Here is a 27,382-nt window from a genome sequence, read left to right on the forward strand (position 1 = left end):
TAAAATGTATTATTACATGGTAGGTCCGCTAATATGAGAACATTACAGATTCTGATCTTATTAAGAAATATCCAAATTTATAAAATTTATAACTTTATAATTTATAAAAGCTATTTATAAAATAGCTTCCTGAAATTGGAGGTTCTAATTGCATTCCAATAGGAACAAGAAAATGACGACTGAAGGTTCTAGGGCAATGTTTCTTTCTTGCTTTTAAAAATAGCTTTATTGAATGGTGCCTGGGTGGCTCAGTCAGTTGAGCATCCGGTTCTTGATTTCAGCTCAGGTCATGATCTCATGGCTGTGGGATTGAGTCCTGCCAGGGTAGAGTCCTGCTTAAGATTCTCCCTCTGCCCTTCCCCTTGCTCATGCACACTCTGTCTCTAAAAAATAAGATAAATAAAATAGCTTGATTGAATGACATATAATAAATTAAAAATACTTAGATCCACAACTTGATAATATGGAAATCATCACCATAATCAAGATAATTAATACATTTATCATCCTCAAGGCTCTCTGTGCCCGTGTCACTGTTCCTCCCTGCTGTCTCTGCCCCTCTCAGCAGCAGTTACTGATTTGCTCTCTGTCACGATAGTTTACATTTTCTATAGTTTTGTGACAATGGGATCATACAGTAGGTACTCCTTTTTGTCTGGCTTATTTCACCCAGCATAATTATTTTGAGATTCTTCCACACGGCCCCACGTATCAATAGTTTATTCTTTTTCATTGCTGAGTAGCCTCTTGTGGTGTGGGTATGCCACAATTCGTTCACCCATTCACCTGTTGATAAATATTTGCGTTGTTTCCAGTTTGGGGCCTCTACAAATAAAACTACTATTAACACTCACATAAGTGTCTTCATATGGACATAGGCTTTTATTTCTCTCTCACAAATACATAGACATAGAATAGTGGGATCAGATGGTAGGAATATGCTTCACGTTTGAAGAAATCATTTCCAAAATGGTTGTCCGTCTCAAAAATATTCATCATCTCCTAAAAAGTATGGCTTGAGAGTTCCTGAAATAATGTCTGTGAAAGATCTGATAGGTCTTAAAACTGAGATAGATCCATAATTCTATCAGCTGAGGAATAGTTATTGATTTCCTGGTGTTTCCAGATATTATGCATGATAAATGTTGAGTTACCATTATGGCCAGGTCCCTCCCTGGGCCAAGTTAGAACATACCTGGCCACTAGAGGAGGTAGAAAGTCAGACTTCCAGAAGTGCCAACTTCGGGGACAGCACAGAGAAAATTGACTCTGATGAGGGGAGGAAGACTCTCCAAGGGGAATTATTCAGACAGACTGGCAGGATTATAGGTTAAGAAAGTGAGAGTGAAGAGGGCCATTTAAGGAATCTCAACTTTAGCGTATTTAATTTATTCATTAAATACACACAAACATATTTTAATACCTGCTATATCCTTCAGATATCTCGATTAACAAAGCAAAGACCCCTGCCTTCATGGAGTTTACATTCTGCCTGGAAAAATACAATAAACTATAGATCTAGGTAAATAAATAAGCAAATGATCTGTTAAACAATAGTTAAGTACTATGGAAGAAACAGAGCCGGGCAAGTGTGATTAGACGTGGGGCAGCCAGTTCTAATTTCAGGTGGGAGATATTTAGAATCTAAATATAATAGTATATATGTTATAATACAAATTCTAAAATTATTCCAACATAATTAGAATCTGGTCTGCAAACCACTTTGAAACCTTCGGCTCTCTGGCTGCCGCACTGTCACCTTGCAGCCACTAGGGCTCAAATGGTCCATTAATGAGAAAAAATGGGATGAGGGTGGGGGTGTGAGGGAGACGTGGGTAATCAGGTACACACCCTCCCCCAGGCGTTCCGCAGGGGCAGCTCCATCAAGGGCACAGGCAAGACGGGCGGGGGAGTGTTACTGTGTGTCCAGGACCAAGACTTGCCTTTGCCCTTGCCTTTCCTTCCTTGGCGCGTCCTCCCCCGGCAGGGGCTGGGGGCCGAGCTGAGGCATGAACTTCAGCCTGGCGGTTCAGCCCCCCGATACGTGCGTGTCACAGCCGAGTGATGGTGGAGACAGGCAGACCTGCCGGCCTCGTCTTCGGGCCCTGCAAAGAGATCTTGGGGCCGCTGCGCGAGGGTTCCCGCGGTTACGCTCGGCGCCCCGGCTCGGTACAAAAGCCCCACCAGATGCTTTCTGTATTCCCTTGTAATATTTAAGGCATCACTAAGCTGTAAGCATTCACCTTGTCGTGCAGGTTTCTGGAGACTTCCCACGCTCAGCCTCTGCGAGCAGATCGGTGACCGTTCTTATCCTTTGGACGAGATCCCATCCGGGCGCCCTCTCTGGAGCTGAGCGCTGCCCGCCGTTTGGCGGGGAGGGAGCTCCGCGAGGCCAGGCTCTCGGCCTCTAGCGCCGGCCGAGCAGGGGCGCGCACGCGTGGGGCGCCGCTGGTTGCGCATCTGGCGCCAGAGCGCGCCCCCCGCGCAGTGCCCGCCAGGGCCGCGGCGGAGGGTTGGTGCTCCGGAGCGTGCGGGGCGCTCTCTCCCCGCGCGGGGGCACCAGAGCTCTCGCAAGTGCCGGGCACTGCGGCGCATTTTTCCCAGTTCCCTTTCAAATGACTGCGGAAAAACAGACTCTCGGAGCCGCAAATGGGAAGACGGATTCTCAGGCAAGGCTTGCGAATGCCCCGCAGCCATCCTTTAACTGCGCCCGCAGAGCAGTTACGGTGTGTCACTCGACCCTCCCGGATCGCCTCGTGTGTCCCTAGTGAGACCCCGAGGCTCTGCCCGCGCCGGGCTTGTCGGTAGCTGGAAGCCTGTCGTGCTCTGGGCAGCGCGGGCGCAGGGCACGCGTTCGCGCACACCCGCGCACACACGAACACGCGCAAGGTACGGCAGGGGAGCGAGGGCTCGGGGTGCCCCGCGGGGGCGGGGGTGGGCCTCGCGGGGAGTGAAGCGACGACCCGGGAACCGCTGAATCCTGCCAGGTTGAAGGAGGAGAGAAAATGACGCGGCGCCACACATCGGACAGGCCAGGGTTGCTGCGGCGCATTTAGGGAACCCGATAAGCGTCAGGCGCGCTCCCTTCCCCTCACATGTCTCTGGTTCCCGGGCGTGTGATGCCGGAACACGGCAGGAGAAAGACCCACTTAGGGAGCTAGAGTTGCATTTGGAGACTCCCCTCCCTCTGCAAAAGCACCAACAGGAAGACCCTCCAAAACCATGGATCCTCAAATAGATGGCCCGGAATAGGGGCGGTTATCCTTGGTTACCAATGCCGAGCACGTTTTGGTGTTTACAATATTTATTTATTTTTAGGCCAGCTCGCCCTCCCTTTTAGGCAGGATGGGAAAGGAGCACGCAGCGGGGTGGGAGAGGGGAGGGAGGATTCCTATAATAAGAATCAGCGCATTTTTCAGAGCTGAACCGAGCCCGGTTTCCATTTCAAAAAAGGAGACAGCCTCTGCTGCGATGGTAGAAGAGACCGCGGTGTGAATTAGGGACTGAGAGGCGTCGGGCGGTGGAATGGTCCATCCCGGAGGTACCTGGCCCTCGGTGCACACACACACGCACACACACACACACACACAGGCGCGCGCTCTCCCCAGCCAGGATGTGTGCGTGTGTGCGCGTGTATGAACTCCCACATGCTGCTGCTGTCTGCTCCTGGCCAGGGGCACCGGTGCCTGCCTCCTCCCCGCTCGCCCCCAGATTCCCCTCCCCTCCCTGTTGCTTTTGTCTGGAGGGTGTTATGGGTTTGTGTGTGTATGAGCGTGTGTGTTTTTGGATTTCAGACTAATTTTCTGGAGTTTCTGCCCCTGCTCTGCGTCAGCCTTCACGTCACTTCGCCAGCAGTAGCAGAGGCGGCGGCGGCGGCGGCTCCCGGAATTGGGTTGGAGCAGGAGCCTCGCTCGCTCCTTCGCTCGCGCTCTCGGCGCTCAGTGCCCGGCGGCAGGAGGAGCCTGCACCCAGGCGCCGCCGGCGGGCGGTAGGCGCCGGAGCCCGGGTGAGCAGCGCGGACAGTGCCCTCCGGCGCCTCGGCCCTCGCTCCCCCCACCCCCCGGGGCGGCCGGGGGTGCTCCCCAGGTGGGGCGCGCCACGCCACCTGCCCGCACCCCCTGCGCCCGGCGGCCGTGGCGGATTCTGCAGCATCATTGGGGGCCCCGTCGCGGAGCCATCGCCGCCGCCGGCGGTCTCCGCGTCCCCCTCTGAAGGGTCCTTCGCCGGGCCTGTGCCATGGAACCCCGTCTCGGGGACCCTTGCTCCGTCTCCCCTCCCTCGACCTCAGGTTGGGGTGGGGTAGCGGGGGGCACATCAGTGGCCTCGGCGGCGTCAGTGCCATCGAGGGGCAAGTGTATTTCTGGGGCCGGAGCTGTGCACGCATCCATCCATCCACAGTGCCCGGCTGGGGTCGGGGAGGGGGTGCGGCGAGCGCGCCGTATGGGGTCCTGCGCTCAGTCTCACGCGTGTTTGTTTGTCCTCAGCCCCGAGGTGCGCCCCGGATCCCAGTGCGCGTCTAGCAAGGAGCCTGCGTCCCAGGGGGTGCCGGCAGCGCCGCCGGCCGGTGCTCGGTGCGCCGGGCCATGCAGCGGCGGCCGCGGCGGGGCTCCGAGCGGCGGTAGCGCCCCCTGTGAGGCGACCAGAGATGCCCCGGCCGCAGTGAACCGCGCCGCCCGCCAGGACACGCTCAGCCCGGGACACGCTCGGCTCTGCGCGCCCGCGACAGGCACCGGGGCGAGGGAGCGACCGGCGCGGCGCAGGCCGCCCAGCGGGGGCCGGGGAGGCCGGCCGGTGCGGCGCGGGGCCACCTACTCGCTCTGACTCCGGCTGGCACTGGCGGCTGGGGATGTCGTCCTGGACGAGGTGGCATGGACCCGCCATGGCGCGGCTCTGGGGCTTCTGCTGGCTGGTCGTGGGCTTCTGGAGGGCTGCTCTCGCCTGTCCCGCGTCCTGCAGATGCAGCGCCTCTAGGATCTGGTGCAGCGACCCTTCTCCGGGCATCGTGGCGTTTCCGAGGTTGGAGCCCAACAGTGCAGACCCTGAGAACATCACCGAAATGTGAGTTCCTGGTGCTCTTCCTCCTTCCTTCTCTCCTTGCCCCTTGGACTGGGGCTGGCCAGGCGCGTCTGTCCGTCCGAGGCATGAATGTTGTCGAAGTCTGGGGAGAAGTCAGGCATGGGCAGGGCCATCTGTTAGTTACCTGTTTTTCTGGCTTGGGACTAGTACTACCTCGGGGAGAAGTGGACAGTGGAGCATAAGTTTCAAGTATTCTATATGTGTCAGTAACATAAATACATATGCTCTTTTCAGAGATTCCATATACGCTCTGTATTTGAAAGCCCTGCTGGGTGTGCTTTAGGCTTTCCTTATGCAATAACTTAGTTTTGGACATTTTTGTTTCATAAGGTGCTAAGTGCATGTTAGGTTAGAAGTTCCAGTAATATATACTAGAAAGGAGGTTAAAATGATGAACTTTTTGAAATCTATTGAAGGAAATCAGAGTCCCTCCTCCCCCGCCCCCCCCCCCCCCCCCAGCACCAGCAACATCTTTCCCTGAGGTTTGCAGTTACCAGTGTCCCTTTGCATTTCATATATCAGATTTTTGTTAGGAGATGGCATCCAGAGCTGGCCTTGAAAATGGTCTGTAAGAAGAGAAGTTCTGAGTGTTGAAATTGCGCTCTCTTGAAAGAGAAAATGTGCTCGTCGGAAGCCTAAAAGCCTGGTCTGATTTAATTTGGACTTGACTTCCCAGAGATATAATTTTGAGACCATTTGGATTATAAATCTTAATTGCCCATTGAAGGACTAGGTTGGATGATGACCGAGGACTAGGTTGGATGATAAAGCAGTGTGTAGTACTCTAATGAATGCTGCCTTTAGCATGGGACGGACCCCTGTGTCCCTGGAAATGTTTGAGCTTGTCTTGCTCTGATGGAGAAGCAGAATTGTGTATTTCTGTCCTCCTGTTCTGATGGCTTGTGACAAATACATTACCAAGTAAGAATTCACCAGTGCCTTCTCCAGCATCTCCCTGTCACCTCTACTAGATGTATATCCCACTCCCCCTGCCCCCCACCCCCTGGACTTTGTCACCACCTACATTTCACTGGCATGAGATTTTATTCATCCAAGTAGAGGATTGTAAGGCAAAGTTTCTCCCGGTTTTCCTTACGGTGTTTGATCCTAAGATAGGCAGCCCTGAAAATAGGGTTTGGGCTGTGGCCTTCCGGTTGGCGAGTGCGCATGCTTTTTTTCCTCCCGAGAAAACGCACGCCCTGTTTCTGCCAACGTAGTTGACTGAGATAACCTGTTTTTAATGTAAGTAAGAGACCTTTGTAGCCTCTGTTGCTTGTTCTGCTGGTGATGCTCATGTTATAAGGCTCGGCAGAAGGAAATGGCAGCAGCACAGGGGGAATGTGCAGGCCTAGCAGAGCTGAGATGTGCTGGGAGCAACCAACTGTCAGGCTGCATCCAGGAGGCTGGGTGTTTTGGTTTTTTTTTTTTTTTTTTTTTTGGCAAGGATCAAGGGAGGCAGAGCTGGATAGGAAGGTTGAGTAGGGCCTCAACTGTGCCGGCCCTGGTTGGCCTGGTCAAAGTGACTGTGGCCTCTCATCAGGATCTGTGTCTTTCTCATGAGATGGAGGGGGGTCTGTAGTCAGATGGAGGAAGCCATATGGAATTCAGAGCCCTTTGGACTAATTTGAAACCAGGGAGAGTGCCTTTATACAGTCAGACGTCTCGTGTTGTTGTGGATTGTTTTGAAATTCTGTATTAGATGATGCATCTATAATGAAGGAGGAAATGAGATAGAGCCAATCATTTTCACTCTGACATTTTTTTTTCACTGTAAGATTTTTAAGGCCCTAATCAGAGAAAAGGAAACTAAAACTCTCTTTAAGTTTAAAAAATGCTATTTTAAACCTTAGTGGTGTTAGATGCCTGGTATTTATGAAATCAATAGAGTTGAGCCGAGCTTTCTTACATCAGTTCTCACAATGCTGTTGTTTCCGTAATATCTGATGGTAGGTTCCTATTTCCGGGCTTTAAAAAATTGATTCTTCTTATTTTTACCAAAGTATTTGTCAGTTGTTCAGTGAGTGGCACTCCTAATTTCTTCCATTATTTTTTTCTTTTGATTTGAAAATCCACTGAGATTGAAAGATTGGGGAGGTGTGTAGGGTTAGTATTTGGGATGGAGAATTTACGTTCCTTAGTGACACCAACGGGGCTGTTAGATGTGAGTTCTGAGAAAAAGTCTGTGTCTCAGCCCTGTGCCTCAGCTTTGTTTGCACCCAGCCAGTTTGTGCCCTCATGTCCTATAAAACATACCAAAATCCTTTTTTGGAAAGCACTTCATATAATTATTTTGAATTCTGCTGTTTTGATATCAAAATGACATCAGTAGATGAGCTTGTTTCACTGTCATCCATATATGATACCATCTGGTTCTTTTTCTTACATATTAATATTTGCTTGAACAACTTTATATTCTTGGCCAGGGGGAATACCAGCTACAGTTGGAACCAAATTACTTTTTTTTTTTACTTTATTATGAGACCCCATGGTATTCTTAAAATAACCTGGTTGAAAGTTGTAGTTTAATGGTGCTTAGCTGAAATTTCATGTTTCTATTTTTTTTTAGTAGGAAAAATGGAAATAAATAAACTAATTAAAACTTGCTGAAGCCACAGTTTACTGTATCATTTAAAAATGGTACGTCATTTAATATCTATATATTTGGGGAAGAGTACACCACTGTGCTTTTTGGGTTCAGAGAGAGCCCATGGTACAACATTCTAAAACTGTGTGCAGAAATTCATTAAAAGATAGTTTTATTTTTTGCTTCTACGTGCATATTTTAAGCTAAGCTGACATTTCATTTTTAGAGTCATTGTTGGAGGTTGTTTTATTAAAAATTCTATCGTAGTGTCTGTCTCATACTGTTTACACACCAACATGATCTATATGCCTATATCTCTCTTCTCTCTGTCTATAGAGATGCATCACACCTGCCCAGCATCACACTGCTGCTTAGCACCAGCTTTCTTACTCTGAGATGGTTATACCAAAGCCATGCTAAGTTAAACTTAAAAACAATACCATTGTCACACATAAGTGGAATTCAGGAGTAAAGCCCGTTAGAGTTATGTAACTGGCCATTAACTCTCTGTAGTACCAGGTGCCAAAATGTATTGCAAATGACAAGTTCTACCTCACCCAAGTGGGAAAAGAAATGGATAAAATAGATCATGCGGTTTTTTTTTTTATTATGGTCAAAAATGCCTAACATAAAATTTACCATCTTAACCATTTTTAAGTATACCATTTAGTACTGTTAAGTGTTAAATCTACTTATATGGTTGTGAAAGGGTGTGTTCATCGTTATATTGCTCATATTTTATATAGATCAATGATGGCCTTTTTTTTCTGAATTTCTTGGGTGGTATTTATTGGGTGAATTTCTTGGGGGTCATAGACAAGTCTAATATTTTTCCTCTTAGTACAACATAAATAGAATTTGCAGCCTCTGCTGCCAGAGCCTCTATGTGCAATAAATTGTTGGCTTGGTTAAGCGACTGTAATGTGATGTCATTAATACATTGATTTTGGCCCCCCTCACCTTCGTAGGCTTTTCCACTGCAATTAATTGTACTAAAAACAAATATCCTGGCATTCGGAAGGTTTCAGTGAAAGGCATCTGTTTTTATTACTCTGATGTTTACTTCTCAGCCCCTCCACTGGGGTTTCTAGAACTTTGGATGGTGCTTTACATGCATGTAAGATGCACAGAGTAAGTTTTGAGTGTGGTAACATAAGCAACACTGGACTTGTTCATAAATAAGGCAGTCTAATTTGTATCACTAGCACAACTTGCGAGCTAGAGTTGAGAACATGCTTTCTTCCCAGCGAAGGTATTTACAGAATTCAGCTCAGCACAACCATTTGAAGCTTCTTTGGTTTTATACCTTCAATTTCTGCATTAAGGAGGTTTTTATTACATTGGGTAAAACAATTGAAAAGCCCCTCAACCCTTCTGACCCAACTTTCTCCCCCTCCCCCTCCCCATCACTTCTCATTGAGCATACAGGAAAATGTATTTGATTTTTTTTTTCTTCTCCGAAAAGTGATATTTCCTTATGGGAATTCAGAGCACTATAGTTAAGGGAAGGGCCTGGGTTATGTGTTATTACAAGCAAGTAATGGGAAGTTGAGATAATGTGGTCACAGTTCCCCAGAGCTGAGTTTAGTTCTGTTTAAAATCTTTCACTGTTTCTATCCCATAAACCTCTGTTTGTGTCTGTTTCAATATTCCCTTGTAATGACATTTCCTAAGCTGAAAAGTTGGCTGGACAGCTGAGAATTGAGGACTCTTTCTCCCCAGGAACATTCTGTATGATCTCTTTGACTATATCTGGGTCGTCAGAGTATAAAACCTAGAGTTCTTGTTTAGCTGGGGGTGGGGAATTCCTTTCTTTCTTTTTTCTTTTCCTTTTTTTGTTTTTCTGTCTCTGTTTCTGTTTTTGTTTTTTGTTTTGCCTTTGGTACTAAGCAAGTGTCCCCAGTGTTAACTAATTTCTCGTCTTGGCTGTTTGGGAAAAAAACACTATTAAACCAGCACTGACATTAGGCCTCGGACTAACTGAGCATGTCTCTAGAGAGCTTCATGTAGCTTTAAATACCATAGGGTAGAACATGGCATTGAACCTGCTGCCCCTTGATGCAGTGCCAAGTTCTGGTTCCTCTTGATGTTTATAAATCAACTGGATGATTTTGAGGAGAGGTTACTTAGGCAGGGAACCTTTTTTTTTTTTAATTTATTTTTTTATTCATTTGGTGTGTGTGTATGTGAGAGAGAGAGAAAAGGAGAGAAAAACCTGAACCTTGGGTTAATAGCAGATTGAACATTTTCATAATCTACTTGGTCTGGTTGGTTTAGTGCACAATTCCCCCCTGTTCCCCACCTCCCAGGTGGCAGAGGTCTGAGCCCTGCAGTGGCCTGATCATTTTCACTCTACATTTGATTGCTGATCGATCTCCATTAAAGAAGGCAAATATCTCACATAATCAAGGTGCCTTCTTACCACTTTGGTCTCTGGGCTGTCCGAGGGACTGGGAAGTCAGTAGATATTGATCTGGGTGATGAAGGAGTGAGTGCTTGTGAGTGTTATAAACCTGGGAAGAAAAGTACTTCCCAGGTACTATAGGTACTGAGTTTATTGTTTTTTGTTGTGTGTTTTTTTTTTTAACAACAATAACAAAAATAAACAAGATGTCACAGAAAGCTGGAGTCAGGAGTGACCTGATCATGAAGCAGCCCCTTACTGTCAGGGCCTGAGCTTGTTAGGTATCAACCTATATCTTTGGATTCAGTGCTCAGACAAGTTTCTTCTGGCTCTGAAGTTCCACGAAGCTTCAGTTGTGGAGATAATGTGGTTTATACATCAGTTGTGAAGTAAAGGGCGGTATGAGAATCTGAGGACCTTTGGTGACAGTGTCACATGTGCGTATGTTCAGTGTCTGCTCTGAATTCCCCCAAACAAGTCTTTTTTAATTGTGAGCTGCTAATAAGACTGGTGGCACGTTAGTGCTGGACTGCTGAGTCCAGAGTTGCACACAGGGTCACCTAGAATTGGTACCACAGAGGGAGAAGGGTCTCAGAAATGTTCTGCTCCGGCCCCCTCTGCACGAACCAGGCCAGTGAAGAGTTTCCTAAGGCTGTGATACGTTAAAAACAACATGGGTCTAGGAGCTCTTTCTCCTAGCACCCAAAGGAGGTGCCGATGACCTTTACTTTAGGGTGGCCTCCCTTTTGTTCTGCATCCTTGGATGGAACCTGACCCCCACCCACCATTTTAGAAGTGTCGGAGATGTGAAGAATAGCTCAGTACTAGACCAAGTCTATGCAAACCTGTCTCTGTGAGAGACAAAGCCATTAAAGCTACTCAAAAGCAATGGTCTTATCTTCACATTGGAGGAAATAAATTTTTTGTTTAGATTACGGTGTTTTGTTTCCGTTTTTAAATTTCAAGACTTCCTCTTCTCCAAGCAACTCATACACAAAAGTCAGGCTGCAGAGACAAGCCTTCACAAGTTGGCAGCAATGTGGGATGCTAAGCCTATGCCTGTTGGACCATCTTGGCAGGTTGGGCTTGGAGCGAAGGCAGAGCAGACCCAGCAGGATGCAAGCTGTTGCCCTTGGAGTCTGCCACAGTCAAGGGTGGTTATATAAGTGAAGGACCCCACAGCCCTTTGTACAAAGCCTATCTTAGCTCCTATGAAAGACCTGTGGCCACACTTATTCTTTCCTGCCTTCTTTTTTTCCCCTGACTTCTCTTTGCCCAGGATCAATGGCTGAGATCCATGACTAAGCCATTGAGCAAGCTTAAAGCTTGTTGACTCGCATCTAGAATTCATTCTGCTACCATTTTGTATGATGTTGATGGTCTTCATGGAGACATAGCTCTGGATTCAAGCAGGGATTCTCTCCAGGGACCTGGAATGCTCCCTCCAGACATCTGCTTGTTTCTAGTCTCATCCTGAAGGAGGTGGCAAGGTCTTGACATCCTTGGAGGGTTTGTCAGGTTGATTGGTTTGTCCAGGGCTCTTTGGTCAAACACAGTGTAATTTGGGGTAGAACGTTAGCCAGTATCTCGCTTATGGCTCTATCTACTATTCAGTCCCACTTGCCCAAATTAACCTCAAAAGCGCAAGCAATTTTGAGAGAAGTGCAGAGATTCAAATAAATGTTCACAAGTTAAGCAGCATGGTGGTGGGAAAGAGGTGAACTGGGGCTTCACCCCATGTCTTTCCCCTGCCACCCATCACTGATCTCTCCCTGCACCATGTTAGACTAATCAAGAGATAAATGATTTGTGTGCCCTTGGGAATATGGCATCTTCTGGTATAGAATAAAAATGGTAATAATCACATACCATCTAGAGTCTCTTTTCTATTGAAAGTAAGGACCTATTGCTATTCCATGCCCCACACTTCCCTGTGAGGTTCATATCCCAACAATCCTTGGGACACACAGACACACATACCAGGATTCTAATTGTGTGGATGTGATCTCTCTATGGAGATAGAAATGTATTTATAAAACTCCACTAGGTGTGGTTTTTTCAGACTTAATTATCCGGAACTGTAAAATTTCCCTAATAATTTAGGATTTACTTCCTTAAACCATCTAGACTTTTTTTTTTCTGTTGAAATATAACTGACATACAACGTTAGTTTCAGTTGTACAACATAATGATTTGATATTTCTATGTATGATGAAGCCATCGCCTCCATAAATCTACTTAACATCTATCACCACGCATGGTCATAAATATTTTTCTTGAGATGAAAACTTTTAAGATCTATTCTCTTAGTAGCTTTCAAATATACAATACAGTATTATTAACCCTAGTCACCATGCTGTGCATTACATCCCCACCCAGACTTCTAATTTTGTTTTAATGTTCTGGATTTCTCTTGAGGAGGAGGACCTGGGTGAAGTAGCGACTGTTAGTACTTTGACTCCATTAGCCAACCAGGCTACTCAGAGACCTGTTGTGTCTGTGATCAGTTCTCAATATTGACAAAGCAATCAATGAGGCATTCTTAGACAACTTAACATGAGTGTAATTTAAATCAAAAGCTAGTTGAATTTTGGTTTTCACCGTCTGAAACACAGTGCGGGCTCAAAAGGTAGGCTCTTTTAAACTCCAGGTTTTGTCTGCCAAAGTTGTCTCTGTTTCATGTGCCCCAGAGTCCCTTCCTGTGTGGTGGCAGAGGGGCTGCACCTGAATTCTCTGCCTTTTGCCCACTGGTTTCCCAGCTCAGGCCTTGGTGGATGCTCATCTCTGCAATGTGTACACACGTACACACTGGCCGGTGGACAGTGCCTGTTGAGAAAATCGTCCCCGGCACAGAGGAAAAAAAAAATCTTTTTTTTTTTTTTTTCCTATGATGCTTTGGTGCCTTCCTACTTGGCGGGCTTGCCTGCAGTCTTGCCCCCTCTCTGCTCCTGTGCCGCACCGCGCTGGCGTGGTCTTTCTAAATGCTGATCTCATTATGTCACTGCCTCTAATTGCCCCATGGCGCCTCATGTCTCTTAAAGGCCAAAGTTTGTTGTTGTTGCTTTGTTTTTTGTTTTTTAGTTAAACAAACAGACAAACGATCCAGATTGTCATTATATTGCTCTGAAATAAGGCAGATAACAATCCCAGGGACCCAAATGCACAGATCAGCGTTACCGTTGTTTCCTACACCAGTAGATCTATAAAGGAGAACTAATTATAACTGGGAGCTTGCTTGGTGATCTTGGAATTAGAGCAAGGGCACTTAATTCTGCATTTAAAATGTTAAATGGCATTAAGCTAAGCTTGCCTGAGGCATCCATCTCCATAATGGGAGCGCCTTCACAAAGAGAATGCAGAACTTGAAGTACTTTGGCCAGGACCTGTGTCCCCTGGATGGACACTCCTTTTTCTCTCCTTCATTTACTGCCCAGCACCAACTGTGAGTGACACATTCTTTCTTTGGAAAGCTTAATGCCTTCAGCCAAGCCTTGCTCAAGCCTGGGAACCTTTCAGATCCTTTAAAGTGATTTTACACATCTTTTTGCAGAAATGCATTCATTTTACCGTATGAAATTCTATTTGTGATTAGCTTTTTTTTCAAATCATATTTGAACATGATAAGAAATGCAAACGGTGGAAAGGAATGTATCATGAAAAATTACCCCTCTGATATCTCAGCTTCCAGCAGTCTACTCACATACATGAGTGCATATATATGTCCTTTTTGTTTGTACACAAATTAAGGCATGCTGTACCCACTCTTCTGCATGTTGGTGTTTTTCTACTGAAGGCTGTATCTTAAAAATGTTTTTGTATCCAATGCGTGAGAAATATCAGTGAGGGAGACAGAACATGAGAGACTCCTAACTCTGGGAAATGAACAAGGGGTAGTGGAAAGGAAGGTGGGCTGGGGTACGGGGTGACAGGGTGACAAGCACTGAGGGGGGCACTTGATGGGATGAACACTGGGTGTTATTCTATATGTTAGCAAATCGAACTCCAATGAAAGAATATACAAAAAAAATGTTCCTGTATCAGCACCAACCTTATTGTTCACAGCCAGGCAGTAATCCTTTGAATGAATAGGTTGTTCTTTACTTAACCAACCTCCTTTTTTTTTTTCCAACCTCCTTTTGAACAACCTTATGTTCAAGTCCTTGCACACATGCATGATTTTATCTACAGGAAATCTATAGATAATCTCTATCTAGAATTTGAATTGCAGGGCCATTTGCAGGGTGTTTGTGATTTTGTTAGATTTTAGGCCAAGGTGTCTGGCAAAGAGATCACATCATTTCATTCTCCCACCCAAACTGGAAGTGCCTGTTTTTCTACTACTAAGCCAGCATTATTCATTATCAAACCTTTTGACCATTGCCAGTCATAATCCTGGGCAATGGTATTTACCATTGCTTTATTTTAGAAATCCATTTGACAAAAGAAAATTTATACTTTGCCTAACAATTTGCTTGTCTTCTGATGTTGGCTGTGCTGTTACTTCTTCTTCTTCTTTTAATGACACAATTGTATATTCTTTTGTAGTAAAATTTATCATTTCCTTTATGGCTTCTGTGTTGTAAATGTGGCTACAAGATTTTCCCACTCTAAGAGTATAAAATAAGTCTGTATTTCATTCTACTACTTTCACTACTTCATACTTCAAAGCTTTTTGCTCCATAAGGAGAGACTAGCAAAAAAATAGTTTTGTTACTTTTTCAAGATAGCTGATCAGCCGATCAGGTCTCTTGACACCGTAGATTATATAATTCTACCTGTCCCCCAGTAACTTCAGCTAGCAGTTGGGACCATTTTGGGATATATCCTATTGTGTTAATCAGCTCTATTTCCTTGCCAGCATTACAGTTTTTATTTCCTAAAGCTTTAATTATTATTATTTTCTATTCAAAATATTAGTCTTGCTCACTAGTCTTTTTTTTTTTTTTAAGATTTTATTTATTTATTCATGAGAGACAGAGAGAGAGAGAGAGAGAAAGGCAGAGACACAGGTAGGGGGAGAAGCAGGCTCCATGCAGGGAGCCCGACGTGGGACTCAATCCCTGGTCTCCAGGATCAGGCCCTGGGCTGAAGGCGGCGCTAAACCACTGAGCCACCGGGGCTGCCCTCACTAGTCTTTTCTTTCAGAATATTCAGTTATTTTTGCATGATCATTTTTCCATACGAATTGTAGAAATTGCTTGCCTAGCTCCCCCCACATTGTATTGGTATTTTAAAATAAGATAGCGTTCTGTTTATATATTGAAATAAGTCTTTTTTTTTTAATTTTTATTATTTATGATAGTCACAGAGAGAGAGAGAGAGAGAGAGAGAGGCAGAGACACAGGCAGAGGGAGAAGCAGGCTCCATGCACTGGGAACCCGACGTGGGATTCGATCCCGGGTCTCCAGGATCGCGCCCTGGGCCAAAGGTAGGCGCGGAACCGCTGCGCCACCCAGGGATCCCAAATGAATCTTCAAATCTTCAAATTCAAACCTCTAGCCTCATATCTTGCCTTTCCCTTTGTCCAATGAGATAATACAACTATGCTCTTACTTAACTCCCTGGTTTCACATCGGCGGGCCTCTCTGCCTGGAACACCTTTCCCCTGCCTTCCTACCTCCGGGCTGCGTCCCTGGTCACCTAGCAACATAAATGCATTCCTGGCTACCCACCTGTAGATACCACTAGGATGTAAGTGGCCTGGAGGCAAGGACCATGTGGATCTTGGTCATGCTTTCCCCCAGCACCTAGCACAGTGTCCTAGATCTCCACATCATACACACACACGTGGATGTAGGAGCATGCATGCTCCTACAGATATATCATGGAGAATTCCAAGTAAAAGTGTGCACTAGTTGTTCTTTGGGCTGTCAGTAGAAAAATTTCTATACATGACCTTTTACTCATCAGGTTAAGATGTTTGTGGATTTAAATACCACAATGTTGGTTCATACACAGCAAAACAAAACAAAAACAAACAAACAAAAACCCAAAACAAAACAACAACAACAACAACAAAAAACACAACAAATTCAGTTCCTATAGAGAAGTAGCACAGCTAGCTGGAAAGGAAGAAAGATGAAGCTTTGATGGAGGAAGCATCTTGTGTATCCAACAGGAAGGTGGAACAGGGAAGCCATGGGAGGATGGGGGCAAGCAGATGATGGGAGATGCACAACAGACCAGCTCAACAGCAGAGGCAAAGCCAGGGACAAAGAATCATTCTAGGGACATCTGATCTCCTGCAAGCAAATAGGTCTAATGAGAAAGATTTGTGCTTTTTCTGTTGTGTAATAGCTAATAATGGCTATCCCTGTGGATCAATTGCCATTTTTCCCTGTGACTGCATTTATGGTGCTTTACTTACAAAGTGATTCTGGTGTGAGATTTCAGATGTGATTTATCCTTCTTGTAGCATGGCTGGTAGAAGCTGTTCATTTCTCTTAAAGAACTGCAGACATCAGGAGTATAAAAAGATGATGTGTCAGGGCCAGTTTAGTGTACCACCTGATACATATACTTGTGTGCTTTTGCAATCAAGGTGCATTGGGCTGATCCTATGAATGTTTCATGGTACTTCCTTTATATTTGTAATAATTAACACTATGGGGCATCTCGAAATTTTGATAGTTGTTTGCAAAACTGATCATAAAACAACTGATAGACATACGAGATTGGGACGCTTTTAAAAATAGAGTGGAGAAGTATATAGGTGAACAGATTGTGTTGAATAATCCAAAAAGATAATTCCCCCTTGAGATAAATAACATCCATTTATTTATGTTTACAACGCTGAAGTATGTTCATAATATGCATACAAATGAAAATAGTTTAGACTCCATGTGTATTTTGAAAGTTAAATTTTTTAAAAGGAATGAGCATTATGGAACCGACACATAATGTTTACCTCTCATGAGAAAAGTCTTAGTTTTGTTTGAGGCGTTGGCTCTCATGATAAGCCTGGGTGACTGTCTGGGGTTTAACTTACTAGCCATTTCATTTATTCTTTCCCAAAATTGCTCTCTCACAATGGAGAGTGTCTTCTGGTGTGTTGAGGATGCTCTTGCCCTTTTATTTGCCTCAGTCTACCCCAGGCACATCAGTGGTCCTCTCCCTGGTGGTCCTCCAGCCAAGTTCCTCCATATGAGGCAGTGCGTCTACAGGGCTGACAGGATGCTCCTACACCTTTCCTGGTTAACTTAGTAGGATTCCAGAATTCCCTACCCCAAAACCCTGAGTCCACTTCTAATGTTTGTAGAGGCCTTTTTCATAAGTCTGTCCTCCTAGGCACAGCAGGGATGGGGGAGAGGTCTGAGGCTGTCTGTGGTGGCGTGGATGGAGCTCCCTAGAATATGTCTTTTCTCTCCTTTCATTGAATTTTATATCTATATACAGTTCAGGGGACAATAGATCTTTTGTTGAAAACATCATCTTTTCCTATGGATGACTGAACTGGAGGCCAGCAATGAATTGTTTATACATACATGTGTTGATTGATTGATCAATTCATTCATTTATTCAGCCAATTAATCAATCAACAAATATGTTTTGAACATGGCCTCCCTGCCAGGCATTTTTCTGGGTCCTGGGCAACAAGACTTAGGCCAGTTCCTACCATCTATCTGGCCTGTTGAAGGGCACTAGTGGGGGCCCCCAGCCAGGTCAACCCCAACCCTTCTGTCTCGAAGCCCTGTGGACAGTCTAGTCTATACAATTAAAACCCATCCATGCCACCACAGACAGCCTCAGACTTCTCCCCCATCCCTGCTGTGCCTAGGAGGACAGACTTATGGAAAAGGCCTCTACAACCATTAGAAGTGGACTCAGGGTTTTGGGGTAGGGAATTCTGGAATCCTACTAAGTTAACCAGGAAAGGTGTAGGAGCATCCTGTCAGCCCTGTAGATGCACTGCCTCATATGGAGAAAATTGGCTGGAGGACCACCAGGGAGAGGACCACTGATGTGCCTGGACACTGCCCAGAGCAGAGGGAAAATGCTGCCTGGGCTTCTGTCTTGGGGATCTGATCTCTGCATCAGCGTAGCTGTGGGCTGTGATAGCTCTAGAATAGAGGAAGCTCAGGACTTAGACCAAGGAGTGTGCAGTGTGGTTGGCAGCCCAGCCAGGCTGCTCCTCCCAGTGATGCCAGTCTCTTCAGGGGAATTCTCAAGCATGAGGTTCCCTGTTTTCAGCAAGGACAGCACGTGGAGGTTCTTCCCCTGACCATATCGTAAGCATTGTGCTATCACAGACCCAGACAGACCAGCAGAGCACAGACATGTTCTCAGCAGTTAATGGGGGCAGTTAAACATCAGTAGCTACCAGCTTCCACCTTTCTCTCTTCCCCATACAGTTTTTTAAATTCCCTCTGAAAGGTCTAGATCTGAATGTAATATTTTAAGAATCAGCTCATTATGGTTGAATATATAAATATGTTTTTTTAGTGGCACCCTAGCAGGATCCTAGCATTCTGAAGACTGTGTCTAAAAAGTGCCTTTCCTCATTTTTTTTTTTCCCAAATTAAAACATCACTGAATTTAAATGTCCATGGCCATGCACAGGAGGATCAACAAATTGATTTTTCATTTTCTTTGGGCGTTTGTATAGGGGAAGGATGCGGCTGGGAGTCAGGATTTCTTGTTGGATTGAAACCCCGCCCCCTCCCGTGAAGCTGGTCCACGTCTGCTACTTTGGATGAGTTATGACAGCTCTCTGTGTCTCAGTTTCCCCATCTGTAAAAGGGGACGATAATGGAACCTTTCTTATCAGGTTTTTGTGAAGTTAAAATGAGCTGACTTGTGTGAAATGTTCACACTAGTGCCTGACATGTTAGGCTCGGCTGTTTTTATTTTGTATGACTCTCCTTGACTATATTCCCAGGGCAAGTAGGCTCTCTTGGGCTAGGGGAGGTGGGAGAAGCAAGAGAATCGGCCTTGAGCATGGCACGGGCAGGCACAGGGGTTAGGAGGACAGATGTTAAAGGGTGTTGGTTCTTTGCATACAACTGTTGCTTTTTTGCTTTTTTGCTATTACTCTCATATGTGGGACCTGGACTGCTCCCCTGATTGGGACATTGACCATTTGTGTGCCAAGCAGTCCTCTGCACGGGCTCAGATGTAACTATTATTCAGGTCACTGTCTTTATTCTGCAACTTTGTAAGCCTGGTCCATTTTATTTTATTTTATTAAAGATTTTATTTATTTATTCATGAGAGACACACAGAGAGAGGCAGAGACACAGGCAGAGGGAGAAGCAGACTTCATGCAGGAGGCCGGATGAGGGACTCGATCCAGGAACTCGATCCCGGGACCCCGGAGTCACAACCTGAGGCAAAGGCAAACGCTCAAGCACTGAGCCGCCCAGGCAACCCTATTAGGTTGCTGATAACAGCTCCCTTGGAGTCTGGTGCTTACCAGTTACTTTGCATATCACTTTTTTTTTTTTTTTTTAACTGTCTCTCTCACTCTTTAATTGTGAAGCCTTTTAAGAAAAGATCTTTTAGGGACGCCTGGGTGGTTCAGTGGTTGAATGTCTGCCTTTGGCTCAGGTCGTGATCTTGGGGTCCTGGGATCTAGTGCCACATTGGGTTCCCCACAGGGAGCCTGCTTCTTCCTCTGCCTATGTCTCTGCCTCTCTCTCCGTGTTTCTCTTGAGTAAATAAATAGAATCTTTAAAACAAATCTTTTAAAATGTTATGGGGAAATAACATGAAATTTACTGTCTTCACCATTTTTTACAGGTACATTTCAGTGGCCAAAGTTCATTCACACCTTTATGCAACCATCACCACCATCCATCTCCAAAGTCCTTATCATTTTGCAAAACTGAAACTCTGTACCCAATAAACAACAACTCCCCACTCCCTTCCCTGCAGTTTCAGGCAACCTCCCTTTTACCTTTGTTCTCTTGTGAATTTGACAACAGTAGGTACCTCAAAAATACACATCCTTTTGAACTGTGATATATTCCTTGAATTACAGTTTTTGTCAGAGATCTGCTTAGGATTTTTAGATGCACTCACACTTCCTCTCTGCAAAATAGCTTCTCTTTATTGTGGCCTTACACAACCACTTACGACTGGGATCCCTTTTCAGCAGCATCTTTGTAGTTTCACTCCAAAGAAAGTAATCTCTAACCTTCTGTAAAAATGACTAAAGGTTAACATGTGAAGTGAAACCAGTGAAGATAAAATTGGAAGTGTTGCTCACATTCTATCGCTCCCCTTACTCCCACAGCCTATAAATGTTGGATGAAAAATTGTGCCAAAATCAAAACAGACCTTCACACAGAGATCCTAAAATTTTACCACTTGAATCATTCTCTTTTCTTGACGTTATGCCTGATGCTCATTTTTTTCTCGGTGCCGTGCTTGATCTGTCCTAAAGCTGGAGCAGAAATATTAGTTCAAAAAATGCTCTTCATATGGAATGATTTGACCTGACGAGAGTCCAAGAGCTTTCAGAACTGTGTTATGTTGTGATTAGTGCTGACTTGAACACTTCTTAGAATTCTTAAGACCTGGGCTAATCATTGGAAGACTTCACTAGTCGTAAGTGAAACATTGATTGGCCTGCAATAACAGGGAAAGAGGAAAAGACATCTTTTCTTATGATTATTTATTTATTTATTCATGAGAGAGGCAGAGACACAGGCAGAGGGAGAAGTAGGCTCCATGCAGGGAGCCTAACATGGGACTCGATCCCGGATCTCCAGGATCAGGCCCTGGGCTGAAGGCAGCGCTAAACCGCTGAGCTACCTGGGCTCCCCAAAACATCTTTTTTTTTTTTTTATACGAGATAATTTATTCATGTGTTGGATTGGAGTTGCAAGAAGACTTTGTGAACAATCACTCCAAAACCTAAAAACATCATGGATTAAATTATTTACTAATCCATTTCTTGAAAACGACTCTAGGCAATTCCATAGTCTTAGCCTATTGTTAATAATAGCCACTTAATTGGCATTGAATGAATGCTAGAAATGTCACAATTATTCACTTTATCATCGGTATTTGAATAACTGGTGATAATAACTTTACATGGGAAGGTCAAGAAGGTAAAAATGAGAGGGAGGGAATAAGGAGTGAAAAAATGGGCTACAACTCCCAGCTAACTCAAATGGTTGACATAGTTGCTGTAACTGAGCACAACATTTGTTCTCAACTTCCTGGCAGTGAAAAGAGAAGCTCATTATTGGTAAAGAGAATGCCTACTAATTCCACAGGAACATAGCTTTGTCTGGCACTATGTTCTGGAAGGAATTTCTTTTGCGGGGACAATGAGTGATGTAATTTGCAGCTTTTGTGAAAAAACGCAGACATAGATTTCATTTTCTTCTTACCGAGAAAGCCAGTGACAGTTGGGGGAAGTGACAAGGACGTCCATTCTGCAAGGAGGCTAAAGTGGCCCCAAAATGTAATCTCCCGGTGCTTGGAATTATAAAACCAATGCAACGCAGGAGCCTGGTCTCCCATCCCCAGTACCTTTTGCTGAACCAGGCTTTGCTAGACTAGAAGCTGGACTACAGATGATTTGAAGATGTCTCCTCTGACCAGAGCCTGGAAAATTCTCATTTCTGGTACTGGTTAAGGCCAGATCCATTCTCTTTGGAAACCAGACAAGCAGATGGTGGGGCTGACATCCTTTTTATAAAGACCTAGCAGGCCAGACTGTGTGCTCATCCAGGTGGAAGCCACCCTGTCCGCAGCTGCACATGAGCTGGGGAGGTAACAGCAGGCAGATCCAGACCTGCCAGGGAAGCAGCCCTTCAGTGGCCCCAGAACGTGGGCAGATGCTCTGTTGAGACCTTGGAGTTCCTCCCACAGAGCACAGCAGAGATGGTTTTAGTCTAGAAGCTGTTAGGAGCACGTGTGACCAGGCTGTGCCCCAGCCAGAGGAAAAGGCTGCTCAGGCTCCTGGGGAGTCCCTAACCCCAAGAGGGATGGCCCCTTGAGGGCCTGCAAGGATGAATTAGATGCAAAGTGCAGCCTAATTCGTATTGTTGGTGGCTTCCTATTGACCAATGTTGGAGGATACCCACCCACAATAAAAATTTTAGCTTGATTCTATCTTGAGCCTCTTCTTGACAGTAGTTGGCTCTCGGACTGTTTCCACCGTAGGGCTCCTCACTTAATGTGGGAAAAGTATGTCACTGTACATGTTTAGTTACTTGTCTTTCCATTTGCTCATGGTAGGTGGTTGTGACTTCTCCAAAGATCTGAGACCTAGTGTGAAATATACAATGATATCAAATTGTTGGAAAGAAAACCGTGTGTTTTTGATCAGGAAAAACCCACATCTCTTCCTTTTCCTGGGCATTATATTCACCACTCTACCAAGTATAAAATTAAACTTGGCTTAGGTTTATGTCAGGTTTAGTTTTTAGGAACAGAGGATGCTTCTAAAGCTCTGGGACAGGTAGACATAATTTTGTTTTTTAATGAGGTATTTTTATTGTGGGCCTCTGTGTTGTTTTATTTGATGAGACTTGTAAGGATGTTTGTGCGTGGAGGTGACCTATTGGTGTAGAATAGTTGGAGCATTGATATCTCAGGGGAAATTACAGGCAAGAATTAAGTCAAGTGTCATAAAATCTTTCCATGGGGCAGTGAAATAGCCAAGAGCAGTCGGGAATAGGACCAACTGGAAATGTGCCCCAAACCTCCAGGGGCGGTGTTACTCAGCTCTTCCTGACTGTTGCCAGGAAGAAATGCTAGTCCAGTTTGGTGGACCTTCAGTTTCTTTTTTTTTTTTTAAGAATATGAAAATTCAGAATTGTAAAATGTGAAATCTTCCCATTTTGGAAAAGTTGGAGACAGACAAGAAAATGTTTAAAAAAAAAAAAGGCCCCATGTTGACTGGATGTTGATCTGGACCACATGCGACTGCTGTGACTTCTGGTCAGTTTATAAGATTTACCTGTCACATGATTTGTGGGCCAGGGGCCAGTCCTGAGTCTGTATGGAAGGCTATGCTAATCAGTACAATTAAACTCACATTCCCTGGGGAGAAGACCAGTATATTTTAGGTAGAAAGCCAACTTTAAGGTTTCTTCTTTTTTCATAATCAATTTCTTGGGCCATAAAATATAGTGTTTCTTGTTGGCAAGCCCCTGTTGCTAGAGAGAGATGAAGAAAATGCTATATAAATACTCAGAAACCTAGAAAGTAATTTTTCTTCATAAGATTTTGCTGCCGTTTTCTTATAATGTGTGTGCTGAAGGGAACTGAGACATTATCAAGTCCAATGTCCTCTTCCATGGGCGTGGTCACAGGAGGCAGTCTACAGGAAGCTCCGCAGCTGGGTAGTGACCAGGCCAGCCCTGGAACCTTTGTCTTCTGCTGATCATTGGTCATGACTGGAATTAATTGAAGTCCTCAGATGGGACCTCAGATGTCCTCATGGGGCTGTCTCCTAATTTCCCTAACATCCTTACAGATGAGGAAACTGAGGCATGGGGACCTGTCCCTGGTCGTATAGTTCATAAGAGGTGAAGCTAGCAGAGTGTGTTTATCCCTCACACAACACCACTGATTATCCCAGTCACTTGAATTCTTAAATTCCCAGGGCAGTTGGACTCTTCCAGGAAACTGCAGTTCTCAGAGCTTGGCATTGTGGAAGAATCTGAAGATTTTTCTATTTCTCTCCTGTTACAGCTCTATGTACATAGAATGCATGAGACCATCCTATAAAATGTCCTCATTCTTCTTCATTGACTCTTGTTTTTAGGCCTTGATTATCTTTGAAGGTCCATTTTGTAGAAGTTTTATAAACCATTCGTGCTGGATTTGCAAGTCCACGGTCGTAATGGTGTGGTCTGTAGCCCCCAGCTCATAATCCAGAGGCAGGTAGACAGGGGTTCAGATCCTGTTTGGGCAGCTGTGTGACCTTGGAGAAGTGACCTGGCATGGTTTTGCCTCTGTTTCCTCTTCTGAAGAGCAGAAGCAATTAGAGTGCTCTCCTGGTAGCATTGTTGTGTCAGACAGCACCCTTAAGGGTCAACCCTGGATGACCCAGTGCCCGGCCCACAGCACTCCACCAAAGGGAATTACTTGTGCTCCTTAATGCCCATGGCCAAAAAGAAGCTGGAAGTGCTAATGCCAATCAGCATGCACTAGTAAGCCCTTTGAATTCAGGTTGAGCATATTATTTGGTCTTCTCTGCATCCATGTCTTCAGAGTTGGGGCAATGCAACCTCTCAAAAAAGTGGACCAATCTCTTGGGTCAATTCCTGCAAGAATAGACTGAGAGTCTTGCTTTGGTCCATCAGAGTATCATTTGCATCTGTTTGGGGATTGACTTTCAAAACTCTCAGAATTTTTGTTGAGAAACTGAAGCTGCCTTGCTGTGAACCCAGAGACCAAGGACAGTATTTTTTAAGGATTATTGTATTCCTTATGAAAGAAATCTATGGCAGAGAGGATCCCATCAACATTAACATTGAAGTGCCTCACCCCATGGCTATAAGCCTGGGTGCACATCACAATCTCATGTGGCAGTATGAATTCTATTTTTATTAGCTTGCTTATTTATTTATTTGGTAGTAGTGGGGGTAGTGGGTAGCAGGAAGTGATTCCATTTGGAAGAGTGGCCATTAGAAATAGTCACTGCTGTTTCTATTTCTTTCTGATGTGTTGCCAAAGTAAAGTTCAGGCAATAAAATGTAAGCTAAAGGAAAATTTTACTTTTGAATAATACTGCTGTTAAGCTAATACACATGAAGACAAGATGCATTAAAGCCACTCTTTGTTACTTTGGAAGATTACCTGTAGGAATTATTTGGTAGGCTGTTCAAACCAATGTGAAATCTTTTCAAATGGGTTGAGTACCCTTTCCAGAAATCTGTAATTCAGAAGTGTTTCTGTGAATTTTCCCTAAAATTCCCTCTTCTCTCTCTTCTTTTCTGAAAAGCCACCCATAAGCTTTTTGTTAAGCGTAAGGAGAAGAAATTCACTAAGAAGATGTCTTAGTGAGGGTCCTGGATGTCAAGTTGAGACTGGAGAAGCTTTAGTGACAATACAGAACAAAATGGCAAATAGTATGGATTTTGTTAATATTCAAATTCTTTACCTTTTGACTTTCTGGTCACCCTGAAAGCCCTGACCTCCATTTAGGCCTCTGCTAACCTGCCCAGCTACATCTTGTAGTTCCTTCCTTTGTGTCCTTTCAGCATGGGTACTTGTACCTCTGCTTGGACCCTTCTCTTATCTGCTTATCAAATACTGTGGCAATGAGTGCTGTCCCCCAGATGGCATCTCCTCCTCCTTGGTCAAGGACCACTACTGGATCTGGGGATACCTGCTCAGTGGTTGAGCATCTGCCTTTGGCGCAGGGCGTGATCCCAGGGCCCGGGGATCGAATCCCACATTGGGCTCCTTGCAAGGAGCCTGCTTCTCCCTCTGCTGTGTCTCTGTCTCTCTCTGTGTCTCTCATGAATAAATGAATTTTAAAAAAATCTTAAGAAAAGAAAAGAACCAATGAATCTGAAGACTCTTGGAGGCCATTTGTAGTCTTAACATTCTCGCGCCTGAGGGGGTCAATGGCAAATCAGTGCTCATCTTCCTAGGGCAAATAGTTGTCATCATTAAAGAAATTAATTGGTTTGAATATATTGTAAGCTTGCCATCTAAATTTGCTTTTAGATTGGACTAATTTTGCTTTTGCAATTGGCACTTCCTCTTATACTGTCTTTACTTTCTTTGTTTTCTATGTGATTGTTTCCTGGTATCAAACATGTGTATGTATTTCTGGTCTTTCCAATGTGATAAAAGAAACTCCCAAGTGGAGGACCCGTGGATCTGTTTGACTGTTTAAAGTCAATGACATCCTGAGAATATCAGCTATGTGCTAGGAAGCACAGATGCAGTGAGATGCCTAGGACCCTTCCCTCTGAGGAGTTTAACAGCTCAGTTGGGGAGTCAGGTAGGTTAAGAGAAAAATACAGTTGTGGGTACATAAGGAACCTTCATTCTCTCATATTCTTTTTTTTTAAAGATTTTGTTTATTCATTCATGAGAGACACATACAGAGGCAGAGACATAGGTAGAGGGAGAAGCAGGCTCCATGCAGGGAGCCCAATGTGGAATTCGATCCCAGGACCCTGAGATCATGCCCTGAGCCGAAGGCAGCCGCTCAACCACTGAGCTTCCCAGGCATTCTGATTCTCTCTAATTCCTAAGTACAGAGTTAGGATGGTACAATAAATGCTAAAAAAAAAAAAAAAAAAAAAAAAAAAGGGTTGCCAACTGATGGTATAAAAATATTCTGATTGGAAAAAAGCTTTTTTGGTGTTGCCTAGAAATCAGTCAGTATTCTAGGTAATGTAGGGTCCCAGAATAGATGTGGGTGAATTCATTGAAAAGCCCCTTGAATACACAATTCAGCTTTTAGGGCAATAGGCAATGATTCTGGGATGTAGCAAAAGTGAAAAGCAACAATGAAAACAACCTTCATAATACAAGGTCCTGTATTTAGATTTGAGAAAGAAAGAAGGCATATTTGGACAAAACAGGAGGGTTGCAGGCCAACAGTGACAACAGTCTAGGCAGATGACTGATGGAGGGGGGGTGCCACAGGGGCTGAGAGGCCAAGGAGATACATGGAGAAAATGTTAAAGAGTATCAAATGAAAGAAACCCAAACCTGCTGCATCTGTGTGTCAACATTTAAAGTCTGCTGACTTGCCTAAAAGAGAATCGAGGCAGGGTCTGCAGGTTAGGGTGGCAGAGGCTTAGTTTTCTGTGAAATATCAAAGCTCTGCTGAACTCATATGAGATTTCTTATCAGACAGGTATGTGCTGGGACATGGGCTCAGGGTGGACGTCTTGTGTCTTGAAACCCCTGGGACCTCAGCTTTCCAGAACAGTGGGCATAGGTCAGAGGAGTTAGGGGTTGTCACAGAGAGAAAACCCCTGAGAAAGGCTTGCGCTAAAATGGTGGCCCTTCCCACTGCTTTGAGGGGGAATGACACCCTTCTTGGAGACGGGCTTTCATTAAGCCAAGTTTGACTCAGTCAAGAGCCCTCATAGTTTCACAGCACTTTGACTGGAGTGATGGGAAAGCCTTGCCTGGATGTACACCTTCCAGTTGTGTGCCCTGGTCGCCACTTTCTCCTCCCTAACCCTGGAACGGTCTCCACAGCTGCTGCGTTACTGGTGGCTCCAGTGAGTGGGAGAGCTCAAAACGCCTGTGTTGCCAAGGTCTTGCTGGAGGCACTTGGAAATCACCAGTAGGGGGCAGCCCAACATGCTCCTTTGTCTGCTGGTTCCTGTCCAGGGCTCTGGGACAGAGAGCAGAAGGTTTTCAGACTGTCTTTTCCATGG

At 44.9% G+C, this 27,382-nt stretch overlaps 1 protein-coding gene across 5 annotated transcripts in view; it reads left to right on the top strand.

The window, feature by feature from the left end:
* The first annotated feature begins 3,867 nt into the window (after nucleotides 1-3,867).
* NTRK2 (neurotrophic receptor tyrosine kinase 2) overlaps nucleotides 3,868-27,382 on the top strand; it is a 332,550-nt gene continuing 309,035 nt past the window's right edge. For all 5 annotated transcript variants that reach the window (XM_025984167.2, XM_072763240.1, XM_072763245.1 and 2 more), the window contains exons 1-2: nucleotides 3,868-4,006; nucleotides 4,485-5,058. In XM_025984167.2, the coding sequence (XP_025839952.1) occupies nucleotides 4,847-5,058 (212 nt within the window). In that variant the 5' untranslated portion in view covers nucleotides 3,868-4,006; nucleotides 4,485-4,846. The remainder of the gene's footprint in view (nucleotides 4,007-4,484; nucleotides 5,059-27,382) is intronic.

This window comes from Vulpes vulpes, chromosome 1, assembly GCF_048418805.1.
Source record: "Vulpes vulpes isolate BD-2025 chromosome 1, VulVul3, whole genome shotgun sequence".
Classification (NCBI taxonomy): domain Eukaryota; kingdom Metazoa; phylum Chordata; class Mammalia; order Carnivora; family Canidae; genus Vulpes; species Vulpes vulpes.